This window comes from Nannobrachium achirus, assembly GCF_963921795.1.
Source record: "Nannobrachium achirus genome assembly, chromosome: 5".
NCBI lineage: Eukaryota > Metazoa > Chordata > Actinopteri > Myctophiformes > Myctophidae > Nannobrachium > Nannobrachium achirus.
Genome location: NC_137814.1, coordinates 16,859,651 through 16,884,302, shown reverse-complemented (window position 1 = coordinate 16,884,302; position 24,652 = coordinate 16,859,651). Strand labels below are relative to the sequence as shown.

Sequence of the window (24,652 nt, the reverse complement as noted above, 5' to 3'; positions counted from 1 at the left end):
TTTCCCCATCACTCTCTCTCTCCCCCCAGGCAGCTACTCGCTGTCCCTACGAGACATGGACCCCCAGGGCACGGACGGAGTGGTCAAACACTACAAGATCAGAACGCTGGATAACGGTGGCTACTACATCTCCCCCAAGATCACCTTCAATGACATCTCCAGCATGATCAAACATTACCACAGTGAGTTTACATTAACCCCGGTGGTGTCCGTACTTTGGGAAATATATATATTTCTTTCAAAATGTACCTTTTTTTGTCCCATCCCTTTTTAGTTAAAGAAATACATGAAAAATAGCTTGTAGACCAGCTATTTGTCATTCAACAGTATACACGGCTTAAAGTGGTTAACACCAGTATGAACAAACATTATCACCTCGGCTGGCGTAGCCGTCTGCCCACCTAGGCTGGATTTGACAGCGTGTCGCGAGTTCGAGTCCCGATCCCGACGACCTTTTGCCGCGTGGCACCCCACCCCCATCTCTCACCCCATTTTCTGTCAATCTACTGTACATCTATCAATAAAGGCAGAAAAAGACACACAACAGTTGCCTTTATTGATCCTGCGGTGGAAATTCAGTCTCCAGAGACAGCACAGCAGTGAAAGTTACTTAGGAGAGTGTGTCCGGGAGAAATCAGACATGGGAGAAGACCTCAAGAGGTTCAGGCTGTTCACAGTGGAGTCGGTACTGCTGCTGTATGGGGCTGAGACAAGATATTGACCCTCACATCACTACAGGAAAGGGCCCTGGATGGAGTCTACAAATGTGGTCTCAGTCTACGGGGACCTACCGCGGGTCACAGAGAGAGTCAGAGAGAGAAGGATGAGGCAGGCAGGGCACTGCATCAAGCACCCAGAACTGTGGGAGCCAACCAGGGCAAAGCCAAGAAAGGCAAGAAGCGCACCGCCTACGTAGATGCACTGCGGCTCGACAGCTTAGCTAACAACACTGTAGAGCTCAACACCCTGATGTTTGATTTAGATATTGTGGTGGACTTACTTTGGCCACACTTTGTGTGATGATGGAGGCGAGTGGGTGCAATAATGCCACAACAAGGATTATCCTAGTCATCCCAGTCAGGACGTTTACTGGCAGAACGGCAGGTTACACTTTCACAGGATGGCAATAATAACAGGACTTCACAGGTTGGCGACATACAGCAGCAGTACAGGTAGGATGAAATAATTCAGTCTCATACACTTTAATGTAATAAGTCTTTGGTGGTCGGTCCGTGGTTCCCTGGTAGAGGTGGAGGAAAGACACTCAACGTCCATACACTTTGAAAACCGGAACACGACTGACTTGAGTTGGCGGGCTGAACCAATACACAATACAACCTGCTCTACCTGAGAGCCAATAAGAATGCACTACAAACACACACACCATAGGCTGATAGCAATACTGTAGCTGGATATAGGCTGGCATTTCTTCCCGCATTATAATATATAACACAATATGTGTTATATGTGTGTGTGTGTGTGTGTGTGTGTGTGTGTGTGTGTGTGTGTGTGTGTGTGTGTGTGTGTGTGTGTGTGCGTGTGCGTGTGTGCGTGTGCGTGTGTGTGGCTATACAGAACAACCAGACGGCCTGTGCCGCAAGCTGGAGCGTCCGTGTGAGAAACCCAAGGCCCAGAAGCCGTGGGATAAAGACGCCTGGGAGATCTCTAAAGAGTCCATCAAGATGGTGAAGAAGCTGGGAGCAGGACAGTTCGGAGAGGTCTGGATGGGTGAGTGCACAAATGACAGCTTTCTTCTCGTGTTACAATGTATTTTTGTGTAACGCTGTGTAATCAAATCTAGCTATAGGTTTACAGTCAATAATGCAATGACGATGATAATAAATATGTTAGATGGCACTCGCTTAGTTCTTGTTTTGGAAAACATCTATTATTTGTTGGGGATGTTTCTCGATATCAAAGCAAAACGCAATGCGGCTTTGCGCTTTGTGCTTGTAGGCCGGCAATTCTTTTGCTACTGTTGCGTGACAGTAGAATGATGGAGAAGATAAAATATAAAAATCTGCAGGTTTCTGTCGACAGCAACAATATGCAATGTGGTCTCACCCAATGTCTTCGCCGAAAATGGCCAATCTTCAAGCTCACAGTAGATCTGCCATTTTAGCCAAATGTCCACCTATTTTGGCAGGCCTAGAAAAGGGACGCTAGCTAGGGTTCATGTGGTTAAATTCATGAAGTGATGTCTTCCTGAAAACACACAAATGAGCCTTGCTTATTTAATATAATATTTATTCTGCATATCAGTAAGCTATTAAGCTACTATAGAGTAGATTGTCGTTCACTGGCACCCATTCAAGCTTGGCCTATGGGCATGTGTCTGCCTCATATAATATTGGCACCAGTGATATCTGTACATCTATGGAGGAAACAGGACAGGAGATTTGCATTGATGCCTTGGTGTTGATGCCAATGACACATAATAAACGCACACGCCTAGACAAGAAATACGATCACTCAGAGATGCGAGGTGTGTGTGTGTGTGTGTGTGTGTGTGTGTGTGTGTGTGTGTGTGTGTGTGTGTATGTGTGTGTGCGCGCGCGCGCGCGCGCAGATATAAGCACCGACTATGTACCGGTATATGCACTGCAGCGCGACAGCTTAGCTAACACTGTAGAGCTCAGCACCCTGATGTTAGATAGGAGGGTGTGGAGGGCAGCCATTCAGATGTTTCACACAATGTGTGTGTGTGTGTGTGTGTGTGCGTGTGCGTGTGCGTGTGCGTGTGCGTGTGTGTGTGTGTGTGTGAGTGTGTGTGTGTGTTAGGGTTGCCACCCGTTCCGTATAATACGGAATCGTTCCGTATTGGACAATTAAAAGATGCGTTCCGTATTGAACCAATACGGAACGCGGTTTGTTCCGTATTTAACCAAATGCCCCATAAATGTCTGTCACACAAACCTCAACACAGAATTTAACAATAATGAATGAAATAAAACACAGGAAAAGACAGCAAAAGGAGGGAGAGGCACGAAGGACCGCCTATGGGGCGGCTCGCAGTCGCTGCGGCTGTGGTGCGCTCTACGCTCTGCCTATAGTGGGGTTCCGTGTACATGTAATTTTTGGTTTTCATTTTAAATTTGTGTTAAAGTTTATTTTTCACTTCCAATTTGTAGATTATAATCTATAGAACAATTTTGGTTCGAGTGTCAAGACAGTAGATTGTAGACAGTAGACACTTTATAAAATAGGCTATGCTCAGGTTTAGGCTAGTGAAGCCTATTCAGCCTAAAGTAAAAATGTTCAATGTTCATAAAATAGGCTATGCTCAGGTTTAGGCTAGTGAAGCCTATTCAGCCTAAAGTAAAAATGTTCAATGTTCATTGCTAATAAAGCACTTTAAACTAGGCTATGCTCAGGTTCAGGCTAGTGAAGACTATTCAGCCTAAAGTAAAAAATGTTTAATCTTCGTTGCTAATAAAGCACTTTAAACTTTAAGTATATGACTTAATGGTTTCTTGACTACCTTCTCTTTACTGACCACCAAGTGACCCAATACAAGAGCCAGGTTCAAATCATTCATACATTGCTTTATTTCATACAAAATTAACTTATTCATATTTTAGAAACAATTGGCCACTTCAAACTGCAAAACAATATAGGTTATACCATGTTGTGTGTTATAGTTATAACTATTCTATGCATTTCATGGGTTTGGGACTGCATTTTTTCGCCGGCCGGCGGCTGTGCCACGCGCACGGAACGCACGCATCGCGTGCCCGGAAGAGGTCCTTATTTCAATTTCTGAAAGGTGGCAACCCTAGTGTGTGTGTGTGCGTGTGCGTGTGCGAGAGAGAGAATAGAAGTGTAGAAGTACAGACATACAAGTCAAGTTTCATCTGCGCATTTGTATATTTGCAAAGCTGAGCTCTTCCTGCTAATCTCACAGGCTAACAATGAGATGGGTGACTGTTGTCATAGATGGACACAGTCCAATGTGTTGTTAATACAACCTGAACTCTTAATACGACGCCCAGTTCAGTGCACTGTGTGCTCTCTCTCCCTCTCTCTCTCCCTCTCTGGGTTTTGCCATGCTCTCATCTGGACATGATAGTGTACAGTACGTGGGTCGGGAACATTTAGACTCATCACATTTAGTAACACGGCGAGGACAATCAGTGACAAAGCATGAAGTGACCACATCTATCTGCCAGTCCACCGGAACCTTCAGAATATCTGTTGCACAGTAACAGATATTGCATGCACAGTAAAATGTTGCTGTCGGGACAGAAACCTCTCGTCTCCATATTCAAACTTTTCTGTGTTTGTCTGTAAATGAATGTCCCACTTGATCACACAAGAGCATCAAAAGTAGCAGATCCACAAGCTCGAAACGCAGTGCGAACTGCGAAGTGGCGCCTTTTGACAAACTTATGGGGGTCCTTGTAAATAAAACGACTAGTACTACTAGTGGACTCATAATGTGCCATACATAGTGTCATTATAAACCAGTGTCATACAAATTCTGAAGTAAACCTGGAGACTGACATTCAGTAATTGATCAAAATAAGAATAAAATGCAAAAAGGAAATAACATTTCGTCTACGGACAAATGTTGATGTCATCCTGCGTGTGAGGTTTCCACCCGACAGAGACGAAAATCTAGAGCGAAGATAGCTCACAACGCGTCACATTTGCCTATATTAATGTCATGTACAAAACAGGGACAGCAGGCTGAAAGTGGTTCTGTGTATGAGCACAACTATAAATGGCTGTCAGAGTTTTGCATGTACACATGGGTGTCAGAGGCAGAAACACCGCTACAACGCTCATGTTGCATCCTTCGTTCCCAGGGGCGTCGCACCAAATTCTGGGCCCTGGGTACAAGGATTCACTGCGGGGGACCCCCATGAATGTTCTTCATAGAGGAGGGTGTTTAACCCATTTAGACTGGGAACGCATTAGTACGCATTATTTTGTGCTGCGAGCTTGTAGATCTGCTATTTTTGAAAAATTGTGAAAATGTGTGCAAGTCTTGAATATTTCAGTTTTTTTTTTATCTGTTTCTATGTCAGTGGTGCTCAAACCTTTTCATGTGAAGGACCCCCAAAATGATATTTATTTGGCCACGGACCCCATCTCAAAATATTTAGTTCTAGGGTCCCCCCAGAAGCAAAATTTGAGTTACAAATGTTCACTCAAAAAATACATATATTCAAAGATTTGCACACATTTTCACGACTTTTCAAAAATAGCAGATCTACAAGCTTGCAGCGTGGCACTCGGTGCCGTGCTGTGAGCTTGTAGATCTGCTATTTTTCAATAGCTAAAGTATAACATCATTAAGGCCCCTCCACCTTGAGCCCTAGTAGGCCTAACTCAGTCCCAACTTTCCCCCCCTTGTGACGCCCCTGTTTGTTCCCAATGGTGCATGGGTCCCATGCTGGTGTTTTCCATATAGCTGGATATCAGGAAGCTTCAATCAGCTTTGCAAATATCCAAATAGCACGACGAGCGGGCGGCTCTTATTTGCGGCTAATCCTCTTTACTTTGGAACAGTGGTGGAAAAGGTACTCAAATGTTTTGCTTACTGAAGTAAAAGTATCAATACTGCAATGTAGAAATAATTTTACTTTACATGTAAAAGCCTGTAATTCAAAAGTTGCTTAATTAAAGTACCAAAAGTAGAACGTACTCATTATGCAGACGTAAAGACATTGTATGAAAATCTTTTGAAAATATCAGATCTACAAGCTCACAATGTGTCGCATCGTGACACATTGTGAGCTTGTAGATTGGCCGTTTTCAAATGGCTGAAATATACAGTATATAGGGCTGAAGTGTTTAATTGTTTTCTGATACATATAGATAGACCTTCAGTTGTCAATGGCAGTAAAGCAGTAGGAAATACAGTATGGCAGATACACTGACCTGTGTAAAGTACATTGTGGTCGTGTAGCTGTTGTGCAGTGGTGGTAAAAGTACTCACACTTTTTACTTAAACCAGTAAGACTCCCTAATCGGGAGATAAGCGACCGTAGGTGGCTTATCTCCACAAATAGGGCAAAAATGTGTTTTTCCAAAATCTTCCTGATCCATGTTGATGACATGAGTGTAGACATGCTGTGTAGTGATATTCGTGATTTTAGGGCAAAAACTGTAGGAGCAGTGTCCAAAAATCGGCCTGAAGGTGGCGCTAGAATAGGGCCATGTGAGAAATGAGGGGTGGGGTCTCCGCGTTGCCTTGGAGAAAGTACCAAACGTACCAAACGTAAAAGTACTCATTGTGCAGGAATGTCCCATTTCACAGTTTTCAAATGTATAAAAATCTTTTAGAAAAATAGCCAAAGTTTATCCACCTGTTTCCGCAAGAATTTACTGTAGAATTATCTGTGGGACACTTCCGGAGAACAGCAGACATACAAACTCATGTCGCGTCGCAGATGTAACCGTTGTGAGCTTGTAGATCACTCGGCTGCGGCGCCGGAAGCTGTCGCACACCTTCTGCGCAATGCACGATGGGACGTTGGAAAGTTGTGGATACAGGGCTGAAGTGGTCTATGCATGTTTTGTAATAATAATCCAAATCTACAAAGTAACTAGTAACTAAAGTTTTCCAATAATTGTAGTGGAGTAAAAGTATGACATCTGCCTCTGAGGTGTAGTGTAGTAAAACTAAAAGTATAAACAATTGGAAATACTCCAGTAAAGTAAAAAAAAGAAATACCTCAAAATTGTACAGTACTTTCCACCACAGCTTGTTGTGTATGAACATCAGGCTCATCAGCCACATTTAGGGAGAAGAAGATGAAAGAGATTTTTTATTATCCTTTCATTTGCATGCAGTGACCTTAACGACTTTCCAAGGGGCATTCCTTTTTTTGGTCATGTTTTATAGGCAAAAAACAATAGTTCTTTTGTTTCTTCTTTTATAAATTGTTGTATTTCGTGTCATTCAGCGGGCTGAATGACACGCACAAAGCCCCCAGCCCCTGCTGCACCCGTCCCCAGACAGTTGGTGTTTGTTCGGCGTTCATTCATGCTTGAACTAGAGTTAAACGGAGTCTTTGTTCCTCATACTTGTTTTTAGAGCTGTCAAACATGACTTTCCCAGCTGTTCTCAGCACCTCTCAGTTCCTCTCTTGGGTTTGCACAGTGAGTATACGCGCTGTAGAGGAAGTGAGGGGACCATGGGTAATTGCTTATGCTATAAACTACAACCCAACTGCCTCTTTGGCACATTGAAAGACATACGGATAGAACATAATATCAGTTTCAAAAGCATAACATCAAATACAAAGGCAGAAAAAAAGAAAAAGGGGGGAGCATGGGGGCTTAGTCTATTTACAAGTCACGGGTAGCAGCTGTCTGAAGGTGACTTTTCATACAAATTTTGAAGGAGGCTAGGGATTTGCTCTCCTTTAAGGCTTGTGGAAGGGCGTTCCACATGTTGATGGTATAGCAGGAGAACAAATTAGAGCTAGTGAATAATAGGCCCAGACACATAGAAAGTGTCAGACGCTCACGTCAAGAAATGCACCCACTGCTTCTAACAGCTGTAGATGTTCTAGAACAGGGGTGCTCAAACCTTTTTAGGCCGTGACCCCCAAAATAAACATATTTGAACTGGGGACCCCCACCCTGACAAGCACTTGGAATTGTAGGTATTACATTTAATGTGACTCGGTTCTACAGATAAATATTGTGAAAATAGCCGATCTACATGCTCGTTGTGATTATGTAGATCTGCTATTTTCACAGGGAGCGTTTCGCTGTTACTACGTGTCATCTGTTCGACACCCAACTCAACCCTTACCCTAAACCTAACCTCCGTGGGGTGACCGTGAGTCGCTAACCCTCCCGACGCTCCTTTGTCAAGTTTGGCAAGTTTGGTATTAAAACAGTCTTGAAAGTCCTTAAATTGTCACTTTATAAATGTGCAGATACCCCCTGTATACACTTATACTGTGTGTTGGTTTGTTTAATGTTGAGTGAGACGGTTCTATTTTTGAGACCCCAAAAATACAATGTAAAACTAACCAGTAAGACTCCCTAATCGGGAGATAAGCGACCGTCAGGTCGCAGCGTGATTTTAGCGCAAAATGTGTAGGAGCAGTGTCCAAAAATGTGTTTGAAAAAATCGGCCAGATGGTGGCGCTATATGGGACAGATCCATGTTGATGACATGAGTGTAGACATACTGTGTACCGATTTGCGTGATTTTAGGGCAAAATCTGTCGGAGCAGTGTCCAAAAATGTTTTTGAAAAAATCAGCCTGATGGTGGCGCTATATGGGACAGATCCATGTTGATGACATGAGTGTAGACATACTGTGTACCGATTTGCGTGATTTTAGGGCAAAATCTGTAGGAGCAGTGTCCAAAAATGTGTTTGAAAAAATGGGCCTGATGGTGGCGCTATATGGGACGGCTCTCTTGGCGCCGCCGAGGCGGACGCGTGGGTACCGGCCCCGGCTCTCCCGGTCGCTCCTAGCCCGAGTTACGGCATTTTATGTGTGCTGCAGTGGCGGGGGTCCTCCACTAGGGGCATCCATGCTGGAGCACCAGGAGTCAGTGGTCCCCGGGAATTCCCCGTGAACAGCCCCGTTTGGGTCTTCATTTGGTCATTTTTGCACTTTTTGGCGGCGGCGGAAGGGGGTCCCTGGAGCTCCGGGGGTCCCTGGTGGGGTGGAGGTTGTGGATTGGCAGGCAAGGAGTGTGTGTGCAAAGTTTGGCATGGATTGGGGCAACGGTGGCGGAGATATGAGTTGGGGAAAAGTGTGACGTGACGGACAGACTGACAGACTGACAGACTGACGGACAGACTGACGGACAGACTGACAGACAGCCGGTGGAGGTTTTGGTAGTAACTGCGACCTGACGGTCGCAATAATACGCCGGCATCTCGGCATTAAGGGTTTGACCATTCTACATACATGCTCCTTTGAGAAACACAAGTCAACATCTCAAGGACATAGACAGGTCTGCACTCCTGAGAAATGTCTGTCTGTGAAACCGCAGTTGTCTTGTCTTCCTTAGCATGTATTAGTTGGCGTGTCAGTGCATTCAGCTGGCAGCAGCATAAATATGGGATGAGGAGAACGATGTACGAAAGTACCCTGCGTTACTGGCGTGAGCATAATTGACGCAAGCTGTGGCTAACGGCTCTGGGGTGGGGGTGGGGGTTCACAACAGCGGAGAATTGCTGACCATGACGAAAGTACAACTGTGAAGGAAGTAAGGCCACCAATGTTTTGACATGACAAGTAGGCTGTGTGATGATCATTCCCAGCAAGCACGATCAGGACCTGGACCAAACAGTGACGTCTCAATTGTGGCCAGATCAAGTCAAACCATGACTAGTCGGAATATCACCTGATTTCAACCAACATAAATCCTGCCCACGAAAATGGACGTCCTGGATTAATCAGAGAGGGTCCGATCGAGGCCAGATAAATATCATAACTAGTCAGTTATGTCCCAGAATATAACCTTACGTGCTCATGTTTCAACATTACAAACAATAACAATAATCCTATAGTCCATATGACATTCTGGTAATGAGGTCAAGATCATCCCCATATGGGCTGTGATCTGGCCGAGTTCTGAACGCCACCGAAGTCACCGGAGGACGTTATCATAACGTCATCATGACGTCATTTTGCTTGCAGGGTTCCATTTAGGGTGACGATTAAATGTGCCAAATGGGGACGCCAAAGCGTGGACAATAGGGAAATCATGATGGATGATGGATTTCTTTTTTAATTTCATCAAACATTTTATACAGATTAATGGAAAGAATTCTTGTCTCTCTCTCCAACAGCTTACTATAACAACGCCTTGTCTCTCTCTCTCTGTCAGCCTACTATAACCAGGGGCGTCACTAGAGGGGGAAAATTGGGACTGAGTTACTAGGGCCCAAGGTGGAGGGGCCTTAATTATTTTATGCTTCAGCTATTGAAAAATATCAGATATACAAGCTCACAGCGCGGCACCGAGTGCCGCACTGCGAGCTTGTAGATCTGCTATTTTTGAAAATATGTGCAAATCTTATATGTATTTTTAAGCAGACATTTGTAACTCAAATGTTGCTTCTGGGGGGTCCCTGGAACTAAATATTTTGAGATGGGGGTCCGTGGCCAATTACATTGGGACATTCATGGGGGGCCCGCAGTGAATCCTTGTACTCAGGGCCCAGAATTTGTTGCGACACCCCTGCTTGTCTCTCTCTCTCTGACAGCCTACTATAACAATGCCTTGTCTCTCTTTCTCTCTCTGACAGCCTACTATAACAATGCCTTGTCTCTCTTTCTCTCTCTGACAGCCTACTATAACAATGCCTTGTCTCTCTTTCTCTCTCTGACAGCCTACTATAACAATGCCTTGTCTCTCTTTCTCTCTCTGACAGCCTACTATAACAATGCCTTGTCTCTCTTTCTCTCTCTGACAGCCTACTATAACAATGCCTTGTCTCTCTTTCTCTCTCTGACAGCCTACTATAGCAATGCCTTGTCTCTCTTTCTCTCTCTGACAGCCTACTATAACAATGCCTTGTCTCTCTTTCTCTGACAGCCTACTATAACAATGCCTTGTCTCTCTTTCTCTCTCTGACAGCCTACTATAACAATGCCTTGTCTCTCTTTCTCTCTCTGACAGCCTACTATAACAATGCATTGTCTCTCTTTCTCTCTCTGACAGCCTACTATAACAATGCATTGTCTCTCTTTCTCTCTCTGACAGCCTACTATAACAATGCATTGTCTCTCTTTCTCTCTCTGACAGCCTACTATAACAATGCATTGTCTCTCTCTCTCTCTGTCAGCCTACTATAACAATGCATTCTCTCTCTCTCTCTCTCTCTCTCTCTCTCTCTCTCTCTCTCTCTCTCTCTCTCTCTCTCTCTCTCTCTCTCTCTCTCTCTCTCTCTCTCTGTCAGCCTACTATAACAATGCCTTGTCTCTCTCTCTCTGTCAGCCTACTATAACAATGCATTGTCTCTCTCTCTCTGTCAGCCTACTATAACAATGCATTGTCTCTCTCTCTCTGTCAGCCTACTATAACAATGCCTTGTCTCTCTCTCTCTCTCTCTGTCTGTCAGCCTACTATAACAATGCATTGTGTGTCTGTCTGTCTGTCTGTCTGTCTGTCTGTCTGTCTGTCTGTCTGTCTGTCTGTCTGTCTGTCTGTCTGTCTGTCTGTCTGTCTGTCTGTCTGTCTGTCTGTCTGTCTGTCTGTCTGTCTCTCTCTCTCTCTCTCTCTCTCTCTCTCTCTCTCTCTCTCTCTCTCTCTGTCAGCCTACTATAACAATGCATTGTCTCTCTCTCTCTGTCAGCCTACTATAACAATGCCTTGTCTCTCTCTCTCTCTCTCTCTCTCTCTGTCTGTCAGCCTACTATAACAATGCATTGTCTCTCTCTCTCTCTGTCAGCCTACTATAACAATGCCTTGTCTCTCTCTCTCTCTCTCTCTCTCTCTCTCTCTGTCAGCCTACTATAACAATGCCTTGTCTCTCTCTCTCTCTGTCTCTCTCTCTCTCTCTCTCTCTCTCTCTCTCTCTCTCTCTGTCAGCCTACTATAACAATGCATTGTCTCTCTCTCTCTCTCTCTCTCTGTCAGCCTACTATAACAATGCATTGTCTCTCTCTCTCTGTCAGCCTACTATAACAATGCATTGTCTCTCTCTCTCTCTCTGTCAGCCTACTATAACAATGCCTTGTCTCTCTCTCTCTCTCTCTGTCAGCCTACTATAACAATGCCTTCTCTCTCTCTCTCTCTGTCAGCCTACTATAACAATGCTTTGTCTCTCTCTCTCTCTCTCTCTCTCTCTCTCTCTCTCTGTCAGCCTACTATAACAATGCTTTGTCTCTCTCTCTCTGCCAGCCTACTATAACAATGCTTTGTCTGTCTGTCTCTCTCTCTCTCTCTCTCTCTCTCTCTCCCTCTCTCTCTCTCTATCTGTCAGCCTACTATAACAATGCTTTGTCTCTCTCTCTCTCTCTCTCTCTCTCTCTCTCTCTCTCTCTCTGCCAGCCTACTATAACAATGCTTTGTCTCTCTCTCTCTCTGCCAGCCTACTATAACAATGCTTTGTCTCTCTCTCTCTGCCAGCCTACTATAACAATGCCTTGTCTCTCTCTCTCTCTGCCAGCCTACTATAACAATGCTTTGTCTCTCTCTCTCTGCCAGCCTACTATAACAATGCTTTGTCTCTCTCTCTCTGCCAGCCTACTATAACAATGCCTTGTCTCTCTCTCTCTGCCAGCCTACTATAACAATGCTTTGTCTCTCTCTCTCTGCCAGCCTACTATAACAATGCCTTGTCTCTCTCTCTCTCTGCCAGCCTACTATAACAATGCCTTGTCTCTCTCTCTCTGCCAGCCTACTATAACAATGCTTTGTCTCTCTCTCTCTGCCAGCCTACTATAACAATGCCTTGTCTCTCTCTCTCTGACAACCTACTATAACAATGCTTTGTCTCTCTCTCTCTGCCAGCCTACTATAACAATGCTTTGTCTCTCTCTCTCTGCCAGCCTACTATAACAATGCCTTGTCTCTCTCTCTCTGCCAGCCTACTATAACAATGCTTTGTCTCTCTCTCTCTGCCAGCCTACTATAACAATGCCTTGTCTCTCTCTCTCTCTGCCAGCCTACTATAACAATGCCTTGTCTCTCTCTCTCTGCCAGCCTACTATAACAATGCTTTGTCTCTCTCTCTCTCTGCCAGCCTACTATAACAATGCCTTGTCTCTCTCTCTCTCTCTGCCAGCCTACTATAACAATGCTTTGTCTCTCTCTCTCTCTCTGCCAGCCTACTATAACAATGCTTTGTCTCTCTCTCTCTGCCAGCCTACTATAACAATGCCACCAAGGTGGCAGTGAAGACCCTGAAGGTTGGCACCATGTCGGCAGAGGCCTTCCTGGAGGAGGCCAACCTAATGAAGACCTTACAGCACGACCGACTGGTCCGCCTCTACGCCGTGGTCACCAAGATAGAACCCATCTACATCATCACTGAATACATGTCCAATGGTGAGAGGGCCACACCCTAGCCCAGGGTTCCCCAATTGGCGGCCCGCGGGCCATTTGCGGCCCGCGGGGGGCTACTGTCTGGCCCACACCAACCCCAGTAATAATGGTGGTATAAGAGCAGCAACAACACTAGTATATTGTCGTTGTCGGGTGGAAATCTTGTATCTCCAAATTTGTAAGTTCTTTTGCAAAAAAGTAGTGAAAAGTAGTGAAAACAGCAGATCTACAAGCAGATTTAAACATTTTTAAAATGATAAATTCAAAACGAACGGTTTTGGACATACAAGATTTTCACCCGACAACGACGAAAACTGTCGCTGGAGTAGTGGGAACGCCACCGTCGCCCCCTGCAATATTGTGACCCTCGGCTTGGTACCCAAGACATAATTCGGCCCTTGGGGAAAACTAATTGGGGAACCCTGCCCTAGCCTATGATAGTGTAGAGGGGGAAAAGGAGGGGGGCTAGTATAGAGCCCTGGGGAACTCCGGTCAACCAAGTATATAGGGTTTAAGAGGTTGAACACAAACATTTACTCCTCTTCCACTGTCTCTCTATATTTTAGGAAGCCTCCTGGACTTCTTGAAGAGTGAGACAGGATGCAAAGTGCAATTACCAAAGCTCATCGATTTCTCAGCCCAGGTAATTTCCACACTGACTGGAATTTGGTTCACAGCTGCTTGCTTCACTATACTAATTGGCTCTTTCTTGACATGGGTGTTGTGTAAGAGATGATGGTGTCACTTTTTCCACTGGCCAAGGCAAAAAGAGGAACAGTAACTAAAAGTAACACAATTAGCACTTAATCTTTCTGCTTTCATGTATGAAATTCTTGCAGTGGGCTTGGGGTTCAGTTCCCTTTGGCTACGGCTGCAAATAATGGTTATTTTCATAATCGATTCACCCGTTGGTTCTATTTTTGGATTATTTGATTTATCCCAAATGCTCTAATCCCAAAGTCTCTTCTCTCTCTCTCTCTGCCCTTGGCTTCCTGTCTCTCCACACATTAATCATTATAATTATACAAATAATAATAACATTTCTTGTACAAGATTGGCAAATGTTGTAGTTGCACTTCCTATTGAGAGGATGAAAGAGGATGTATTCTTGGAAATATTTTTTCACAACAAATGACAAGAATACCCCATAGATAGATAGATAGATAGATACCTTTATTATCCCAAGAGGGAAAATCAGTTGCCCAGAGGCAGCACAGCAGTTTAAGGTTACAAGTTTAAGTAGGGCATTCACGAATAGTGATTTTTAGTATTCTAATTATTCGACCTCAAAGTATTCGAATAGTCGAATATTCAACAGGACTGGCCAAACTGTCAAATATTAAGTAAGCAAGAGGCGAACATTGTGAAAATAGCCGATCTACATGCTCACAACGCCTCGCAACATAGATCTGCTATTTTCACAATATTTATCTGAGAAACTGAGTCACATTAAATGTAATACCTACAATTCCAAGTGCTTGTCAGGGTGGGGGTCCCCAGTTCAAATATGTTTATTTTGGGGGTCACAGCCTAAAAAGTTTTGACAACTCATTCTTATGATTTCCTATCTAGCCAAGCTTTATAAACTATATATTTTTTTAAAGAGAAAACAATACAAAAATTAAAATAAGCGAATATTCGACTTTGGTGAACAACGACGAATAGTGACTTTGATATCCGAATATTCTAATAGTTGGTGAATGCCCTACTAAGAAGTAAGAAAAAGGAAAATGCAGTGAGAGCGCTGAAACACACAGTGCAGCGCTGGGGGAGAAGCTCCTAACGTGTCTTTACCATTAGAACGGTTCAGAAACGTGCTGGCAGCTGAAAATGCTTTCTTCTACACAGCTATTATTCTGTGTCCTAGTATGAACGAATAGGGGAAGGGGATGGGGATCAACGTCACATGGTTCCCTTGTTTGGCCCGGCAAAAGGAAATGAAAAGCATATGATTATTGTCAGAATTGCGGAAAGTTTAGAATGTTTGGAGGTTCCGTTTTCATTTTTCACGAGACCGGTAGTTATTGCAATTACCCAATACTTCAATACTTCACCATATGTTATCCTATGACAAAATACACCCATATAAAATGTAACAATGTGTACGTTCCCTAATGCAATTCCAATGGTATGTGAAAGTTGTGTTGTTTCACCCAGCGAAGGAATAGCGAATTCGGCCAAGCCCCCGAAATACCCGTATTTGTGTCTCAAAGAATGGTACACAGCACTTTGATTGGGCAAGCTGTTGTCCAACCGTAGGGAACATACAGTATGGCTTTGCTGATTGGTCAGCCGCCGTATTAGCCATAGGGGTTATACGGAAGCTGACTAATCACCTCTAACAGATTTACACATACACACAAGGGGTCACCAGGGGTCATCGCCATGTTGGCTTGACAAAATTAGTGGACAATAATATGACCAGAAACACAATGTGCTAGCCCTGAATGACTATAACAGGTCTGTAACTCTGGGAGTGTTCAAATGGAACCAAATGGACCCTTGCAGGTTCATTTGGTTCCATTTGAACACTCTGAAGGGCCTTTTCCACCGGCAAAGAACCGGTTCTGGTTCTTTCTCCAGCCTATGGGATGAACCAGAGGTGAGCTTTTCCACCGAGAACTGGTGTTGGTTCTGAACCGTAAAAGTTGGTTCCGAACGGGAACCACAAAATCCTTGGTTCCTCTGGTTCAATCATGGTTCAATCTGGTGGGAACGCAAGCCGGTTCGCAAGAACGAACCAAGGTTCCAAGAAGGTTGAACCGGCACTGGTTCTGGAACCGGTTCTTTGCTGGTGGAAATGGCCCCTTGCAAATAAATTCTTTGAAAACCAAATAGATTCTTTGAATACCACTATAGTACTAGTTGGAATACATATTCTGAGGAAAACCGGGAGACTTGACATTTAGTAATTGGGTATTATGATCAAAATAAGAACATTATATAATAAATATATGTAAATATAAAATGTAACAAGGACAAGACCAAGTCTTTGCTAACCTCGCCTGTTCGTTCACAACAGGCCGTTTGGTTTCTGCCTAAAGCACGGAAACCACTAGAAGAAGCATTGATTTGGTTCCCCCCGTTTGTTTCCCCAATCCCTATTAAAATGCTTGAGTAGCCTAGTGTAGTCTTGCCAGTCGCTAACAGTTGGACTAAAAGATGCTTATACCAAACGATTTTTTCAAAAGCAAAACTACTCCGCATCAAGGAGTTTATTAGGTAGGCCCTAAAAGTATGTCCTTGAGCGCAGGGGAATATTTTGGGTTAAAACTGAATCCGGTTTGATAGTTCCAGCAAATTGTAGTCCTTTGAGTACTACAACATGACGTGTTGTGGTTTCCGCTCCAGACCGGTTACAACCCCGAAAAGTGAAGTGATCCCAGACTAAGTCTTTGCCATGGACACATTTGTCCTTGTACGGACAGACATATTGATGACCCCTGACACACGCTGGTGGGATTGGCCAACTATAAAGCAGTGTGTGTGTGTGTGTGTGTGTGTGTGTGTGTGTGTGTGTGTGTGTGTGTGTGTGTGTGTGTGTGTGTGTGTGTGTGTGTGTGTGTGTGTGTGTGTGTGTGTGTGTGTGTGTGTGTGGTCTCAGATAGCAGAGGGCATGGCGTACATAGAGAAGAAGAACTACATACACAGAGACCTGAGAGCAGCCAACGTCCTGGTGTCCGAGAGCCTCCTGTGCAAGATAGCCGACTTCGGACTGGCCAGGGTCATAGAGGATGACCAGTACACTGCCAGAGAGGGTAGGTCCGCACCGTGTGTGTGTGTGTGTGTGTGTGTGTGTGTGTGTGTGTGTGTGTGCGTGTGTGTGTGTGTGTGTGTGTGTGTGTGTGTGTGTGTGTGTGTGTGTGTGTGTGTGTGTGTGTGTGTGTGTGTGTGTGTGTGTGTGTGTGTGTGCACGTGTGCGTGTGCGTGTGTGTGTGTGCGCGTGTGCGTGCGTGCGTGTGCGTGCGTGCGTGCGCGTGTGTGTGTTGTGTGAGAGAGAGAGAGATGGAGAGAAAGAGGCATACGTGGTGGAAAGTAACTAAGTACATTTACTCAAGTACTGTACTTAAATAACATTTTGATGTATTTCTTTTACTTTACTGGAAATACTTTTGTACTTTTACTCAATTACATTTTCAATACCAGACTTTTACTTGTAAAAGAGTATTTATACATGGTGGTATTGATACTTTTACTCAAGTAAAACATTTGAGTACCTCTTCCATCACTGGCTAATGTGTGAGAGCATGTGTGGAATTACCTATAGATGACAACTCTGTCCCTCTTTAAAGAAAACTGTCTGCGTGCGTCGATGCGTGCGTCGATGCGTGCGTGCGTATGTGCCTGTCTACTCCTGTAATAGCTCATTCATTGTATGAGCTGTTTCCATGGGTTTATTCCCATGATGACTCGTCTTATCCTGTCTTTCTTTTGTGACTTCATGGATTCCTGAAACACAGGAACATAGAGGGAATGAATCAGACAGGATTTTCACAGGCTTTCCCGGGATGGATCTGTCATCATTGTAAATTCCATGCAAACGTCATATTACCATTATCAAGGGGACCCACTTAGGAAACCGAGTCCCTTTGATAAATGACAATCCAAGAATGCCATTTCCTTGTAAATGGCAAATTGAGGTCAAGATTCATGTCACTGTATATGACCAGTCACTGTGTGAGTTGACCAGTCACAGAAGACAATAAACGCAATAAGCCCGCCACAACAATGTGCTGTGGTGGGCTTATAGATCGGCTATTTTGCGACACGATCATACGATAATGATAAGCTGTCAAAACAACAAAGCTTTTTGCCTAAATATTGTCACCTCATTTTATCATAAACAGCGAAAAGGCTAGCACATTTACTTACAAAAGTGCAAGAAGTGAGTGTTGATGATGGTCTGAGGACTGAAACATCCACTCTCCGTGTCACTTACTCACTTTATGCACTTTAGTAAGTAAATGACTATTTTTTGGCATCTTAAAGAGCCTCTGTTTTCATATTTCAGTGAGCACAGGCTTTTGTTGTTTATGGACATTCATGCTGGCTTCCTGCTCGCAGCCTCGCACCTGTGTTCAGCCCTATAGTAAGCCTTGAGTTTAGAGCGCAAACTTCCCTAACTCTTTCACCTCATTTTATAAGCAATGCGAAATCTCACAGTGTCTGCGTGTGTGTGTGTGTGTGTGTGTGTGTGTGTGTGTGTGTGTGTGTGTGTGTGTGTGTGTGTGTGTGTGTGTGTGTGTGTGTGTGTGTGTGTGTGTGTGTGTGTGTGTGTGTGTGTGTGTGTGTGTGTGCTTTTTCAGGAGCCAAGTTTCCCATTAAGTGGACCGCCCCGGAGGCCATCAACTACGGCTCGTTCACCATCAAGTCGGACATGTGGTCGTTTGGAGTGCTGCTCTATGAGATTGTCACCTACGGGAAGATCCCCTACCCAGGTGACTGATTAACTGGACTTTATGGGTTTTTATATCATCACATCTTCCTCAAATGCTGCTATGTGGTACTGAAGTTAATAGTTATAGGTCTACTCAACTTGTAGTACTTACAACTATGCTATAACAAAGCATTAAACAGTTGCGTGCTGCCTTCTACTGGTCAAAAGTGTATACTGCACTAGACCTTTTTAACCCAGTCAGAGGCTTGGGTATGGCTGCCATACCTTGGCTGGGGGGGGGGGGGGGGGGGGATTTACTTCTTAAAATAAATTAATCATGCCTGTTGCTACGGTATGGCAACATGACTGGTGTCTTGCATGCGCGCGAATGTTTATGCTTTTGCTGAACTGACGCCACTCGAGACCCAAAAAAGAAGTTTGATATTTCCCCGGGACCCAAACTAGTGAAGGAAGCTCACAGTGCATTATGTAGATCAGCTATTTTCAATACTTTTATATATATATAAAATAATAAATTGTTTTTAAGTCATGAAACATTTTGAACAAAATGCAGGAATTATTTTATAATAATAATAATTAAAGACAAAATGTAGGAAACAAAAAAGGGACATTTACTCACCGCAACCCACGAAAAGATATGTCCACGACCCACAAATGGGTCCCGACTCAGTGTTTGGGATACAATGGTTTGGTTTAACTATAGAGGGTATGGGCATGCATAAAGTGATGGCAAATCAAGTGGTAAAGTGAGTTTAACGTTGTTTAATGTAATCAGATAGGACTTTTCTGTTTGGATTTATGGGCTGTCAAGGCCAGAAAGTCGTTTTTCTGCCACTCAGTAGGCGTTCCCGAATAACTTTCGGGTAGGATGACCCCTCTATACATCTTTCAGACAGCGTCTGTGTCACATTATTATTATTTTTACTTTTACTGTGACCGCATGTGTGTTATGTGCCACTATTGTCACTGTCAGACAGAAACCTTGTATCTCCAAGTTTCAAATATTAGTTTCTTCGTAAAGTAAATTAAGCCCTGCTTCATCGTGCAAGACTGCCGCACAAAACTAGTGAAAACAGCCGATCTACAAGCACACAACGCCTCGCGGTGCGAGGCGTTGTGTGCTTGTAGATCAGCTACTTAAATCATTCGTTTTTTAAATGATAAAAACAAAACAAACGGTTTTGGACATACAAGGTTTCCACCCGACAACGACGATATACATCTTGCATAATACACAGGCCTTCATCTCCCATGTCATTCTGCCGTGAATCCCCCTAAACTAAAGGTATGAGCAACGGAGAGGTGATGGCGTCGGTGCAGCGCGGCTACCGCATGCCGCGGCCGGAGAGCTGTCCCGCCGAGCTGTACGAGGTCATGACCACCTGCTGGAAGAACAAGCCGGACGACCGGCCCACCTTCGACTTCCTCCAGAGTGTCCTGGACGACTTCAACACCGCCACAGAGGGACAGTACCAGCAGCAGCCCTAGGACTGGATGGGGGGAGGTTAAGCCATTAAGACCTGGAACGCAAATCTGTGTCACTTTTTGATTTGAACCACTTTAACCATTATTTTATGCTTTAACTACCAGTAAGACGCCTCAGGGCGACAAGCGACCTCGCCCTAAAGGGAGAGGTTGCGCCATGTCTTGGCCATCTGGCCAGTGATGTATATGGGACCAGTTACCCATACATGGAGACCCCTGGTACCCATATATGGAGATCCATGTACTACTACTGTATATGGAGATATGCTGTGAGACCCCAAACATGCTCAAACAGGTGAAAGTCCTATGACGTCTGTGACATCTGACATCATACATACAATCCCTTTTATGCCCATATATGGAGATCCCTGTCTGTAGAACCAGCCACACAGATATGGGCTGTCATGGCCATCTGTCTTGGCCATATATGGATTCTGTTAGTGTGGTATGTGGCCAATTATATGGGCATTCCCTGGTAGGTTCTATTTATGAAAATAATATTATTAATAAGCTTAAATGATTAAATAGCCTAACAGCATTTCCCCAACCGGCCACGGTGGCCGGCGGTCTTTATATTTAACGGCCAATTAAACATTTTAACGGTCAATGGCCGGTAAATGCCGGATAACGGAAACGGCAGTGGATAAATATTTCCATGTTGCTGCACAGCTGCCTGCTGCCGTGCTGCGGGTGCATCGTGGCTTCCTATTGTGCACTGCACCGGCACCAGGTGTTTATTTATCAAAACTCTGGAGAGATATCTTGACTAGCCGTTTCAACTACAAGAGTTGTACCCCGCTGTGCGCTGATTTTCAAACTTTTGGTTAATGTCAGATATTTTCTACCGTCGGGAGGGTTGTAAAAAGGGTTGTAAAAAGCCTATTAACATAATCGCCAGGCTTTTCACACTACGCAAAAAACTGTGCACCATGAGCGATTTTGGGCTGTTTATCGTCAAGGTCATAAATTCCTCAAATCCCACAACATCGTGCACAAAGTCTTGTCATCTGTGGAGGGCCTTAGTGTGGTTCCCCTGACATCACAGTGATGTCAGAGCGGCAAATCCATATACCGTAAAAAAGCGTACCCGGACAGACGCCCGGACGGATGGAGACATGATGTGCCGTTCCTCATACTAAACTGCGACCTTCGGTCGCAATTAAAAAATAGCAGATATACAATCTCACAGGGCCACGCTTCGAGCTTATAGATCTACTATTTTTGAAACATCTTGAAAAAGTTTTTTGAAAAACGCATGTTTCTATATCAGTGGTTATCAAACCTTTTCATGTCAAGGACCCCTATAATTATATTTATAATTTGGCCGTCGACCCACATCTCGAAATATTATGTATCAGGGACCCCCCAGAAGCAAATATTTGAGATTTCTCTAAAATAGCAGATCTACAAGCTCGCAGTGAGCTTGTATATCTGCTATTTTTTTAATAGTTAAAGCATAAAATAATGGTTGGGAGTTAGAAAGAACAGTCTCAGGGTTGGGATACGGAAAAACGCACCGGTTCTCATCCCACCGTCAGATGCTGGTTATGTGTGGACTTCACATCTGCTATACAATTATATTACAATAACCGTGGTTCTCAACCTTTTACAATTTCAAGGACCACCATAACTCTGAGTGTGTACAAATGGAACGGGAATGGGTCCATGCGGTTCCATTTGTACACTCTCTTGAGTTACAGACCTGTATGGGTCCATTTGAAACAAACAAACAAACCTAGCCTCCCAACCCTACCCTTAGCAAACATTTATATTAGGAAAGACTCAAATTATTAAAGGCTTTTGTGGCAGTAATGTAAACTCAACCTTTGACATTTCAAAGAAAGGCAGGTTTGTTGGAATACTGCTATAGTGGGACTGATTCCAGTTGCAGCCTAAAAATGCTTTCTACACAGAATAAAGGACGCATAGTGTAATGATGAACACAGAGGGCTGTATTTTGATTGTCTTAAGTACCAGCTCTTATGCCTTATAAAGGCCTGTCCATACTGTCTCCGACCACCGAACTTTTCGCCAGAGAGTTCCAACTTTCGGATGTGCAGCTAGGGTTCCCACTTTCGGACGTGCAGCTAGGCTTTTTCAGAAGATGTGAGTGACGTCATTTTGTAGTTGAACCGGACAGAACTACTGACTCAAGATGAAGCACAGAGTTCTGTAGCTGTTCAACAGACCAGTCCCCTCAAATGAGCTCACAGAAGAACTCAACTGAGTTCTACGTTAAAAGGTGAACAGCAGAAATGTTGGGCACTGTGTGGCACTTCTGAGCATATACCAGGTCATCCTATACAGTAATACATGTCTTGTATCACGTTTGACAGCAAGTCAAGGCAAACGCAAGTTCATTTGTATATAGCCCATTTCAACTAGGCATTTCAAAGTGCTTTACGTGAACCACTAAGATATTAAGAGAGACACAGAGCATTAAGGCTGTGCAAATAATATATTATTAAAGTTTGAATACAAAAAACATGTAGAACTAAAAAGAAAAAATGAAAAGAAAAATTATTTAAGAATACAATTACAGTACAGAAGGAAAAAGGTAAACGCTATTAGCAAACAGAAAGTCATTACCATCATCGTCTTAATAATTTGTATTTACCAATTCACAATCATCAAATACATTTCTCCACTGACACAGACAGGCCATAACTGCAGACTGGTTAATAAGAGAGTTACAAAAAATATTAACATTGTTTTTGTTCGTCAGTTTGTTTATTTGTTTAAGTAGATGGTAAACATTTCATGAATTGTTCTAACAATATCCATCTTTGAAATTGATCATTCGCTGAAGATGGTATAGCTTAGATTAGTAGATTAAATGATTTTTTGTGATTTCAGTCTTGTTTTTATTAAAGTGATCCCTGACTAATACGACAAATATGCCTTAATACATTATAATTGTCCTCTATAACTACAATGTAAAATTAAAAACACCTCAATTATTTTATTTCTTCTAGAAATAGCTAATCTTTCACTCAATAGGGGAAATGCCCGTCGCAAGTTGATGATGTCATAAATGTCAAGTGCGATCTATCCCTATGGAATTTATGGCATGCATGTGAAAATAAAAACAAACTTAATACTTCCTAATCTATGGTTAATATGAGCATCAAATCAATATTTCAAATGTGTTTGTGTTTTGTTTTTTTGCACATGCATGCCATAAAAATGACACATGACATTTATGACATCAACTTGCGACAGGCATTTCCCCTACTGAGGCGTGATTATGGATCCCACTGGAAAGATGGATGGAAACGGCATAGAGCGCTTGTTTTCACAGTTATTGTCCACGACATTGCAAGCGGCGCGAAGGCCAGAGCGGACCTTGGTCCTGCTCTTCGCCCCCGAGCGCCCAGGCGCGAGTGGCCGCGAAGAGCGGGCCAGGGAGTTACGAAGCCGTGGTGAATGCAATCGTTCTATTTATGCCCAGGCCGTAAGGCCTGGGCAAGCGCACGATAAACGCCATGATAATTGGGGTTTGGTGCACCTCGCGCAGTCCAAGTGACTACAACGGAGCGCTCCCTACGTCCGGTTCAGCCAATCACAAGCTCAAAATGAGCCCGGGGGCGTGGTTATCCATCTTTCCCAGTGGGATACATAATCACGCCCTACTGAGTGAAAGATTAGCTATTTCTAGAAGAAATAAAATATTTAAGGGGTTTTTAATTTAGTTATAGAGGACAATTATAATGTATTAAGACTTATTTGTCGTATTAGTCAGGGATCACTTTAACAAGTGAAGGGTTGGTCACTTTTAAATTCAACTTCATATTGAAGTGATGTAACGACTCCTACTGGTGTGCATTTCAACTGTTTGTTTTTCTTTTTCAATTTAGGAAGTGTACAAATCCTTCAATTTCACTGAGCCGTTTCATTTCCTTTCATTTTTGTTAAATATATAGCCTACTGTAATTCCACAGCCTGTTTATAGTGTGTGGTAAATAATGTTCAATGCTATGTTGTTCTTTTAATAAAGGTACTGTAGGTTTGGTGTTAGCTGAGCCTAAACGATAACCTGACTCCGCCAGATGGTGGCAGCAGTGCGTATGCCTAACAGTGCTTTTTAAAATGTATGAGGCTACATAAATGTAAGCTGTAGTTTTAATATTTGAATAAGTCTATAATAACAGAATTATATCAAAATGTCTGCTATGATAAATGTGAAAGATTCTTCAAGCTGTACATTTAATTTAGCTTTTTATATCTATATATCTATATGTTTTCTTACGGTTTGATTATGCAAATGTTTGAATTAATGTACATTTTTTATTAAAAATAAATGTCATTTTGATCAATTAAAAAAACGATATACATTGTTTGTTTCTTACAAGGACCCCTACAGACAATAACACATTCTTAGACAGAGACATATAGCCTAAACACACACACTTCTTATTATTTGACAGATGAGTAGAGCTTGATTGAATACTTTATTCGCAGTTCGCATAGGAAAAGCACAAGAGAGTACAGTTCAGATACAAGGATTTAAATCCAAGAAAGCACTATGGATTGTTTATATGCAGAGTCTTTTGTACTAATGTTAAATCGAGTGACAAAGTGAGTTTAACGTTGTTTAATGCAATCAGATAGGATATGTTTGGATGTATGAGCTGTCAAGGCCAGAAAGTATTTTTTGCCACTCAGTAGGCGTTCCCGCATAACTTCCGGGTATGCTGATGATGTCATGCGCATACCCTCTATACAGCCTGCACAGCCATCACTCACATGCCCTCTCGCGGTGAAAGGTTGTAAGTGCTCCGTTTGTACT

At 43.3% G+C, this 24,652-nt stretch overlaps 1 protein-coding gene across 1 annotated transcript in view; it reads left to right on the top strand.

The window, feature by feature from the left end:
• Positions 1 to 23,143, top strand: part of lyn (LYN proto-oncogene, Src family tyrosine kinase) — a gene marked incomplete at its 5' end in the record, with an annotated part of 29,634 nt that extends 6,491 nt beyond the window's left edge. Inside the window, 7 exons of the mRNA XM_080725581.1 lie at positions 30 to 182; positions 1,576 to 1,728; positions 12,801 to 12,983; positions 13,547 to 13,623; positions 16,585 to 16,738; positions 18,287 to 18,418; positions 19,664 to 23,143. Coding sequence (XP_080581707.1) covers positions 30 to 182; positions 1,576 to 1,728; positions 12,801 to 12,983; positions 13,547 to 13,623; positions 16,585 to 16,738; positions 18,287 to 18,418; positions 19,664 to 19,866 — 1,055 coding nt within the window. The 3' untranslated portion in view covers positions 19,867 to 23,143. The remainder of the gene's footprint in view (positions 1 to 29; positions 183 to 1,575; positions 1,729 to 12,800; positions 12,984 to 13,546; positions 13,624 to 16,584; positions 16,739 to 18,286; positions 18,419 to 19,663) is intronic.
• Positions 23,144 to 24,652: the final 1,509 nt, after the last annotated feature.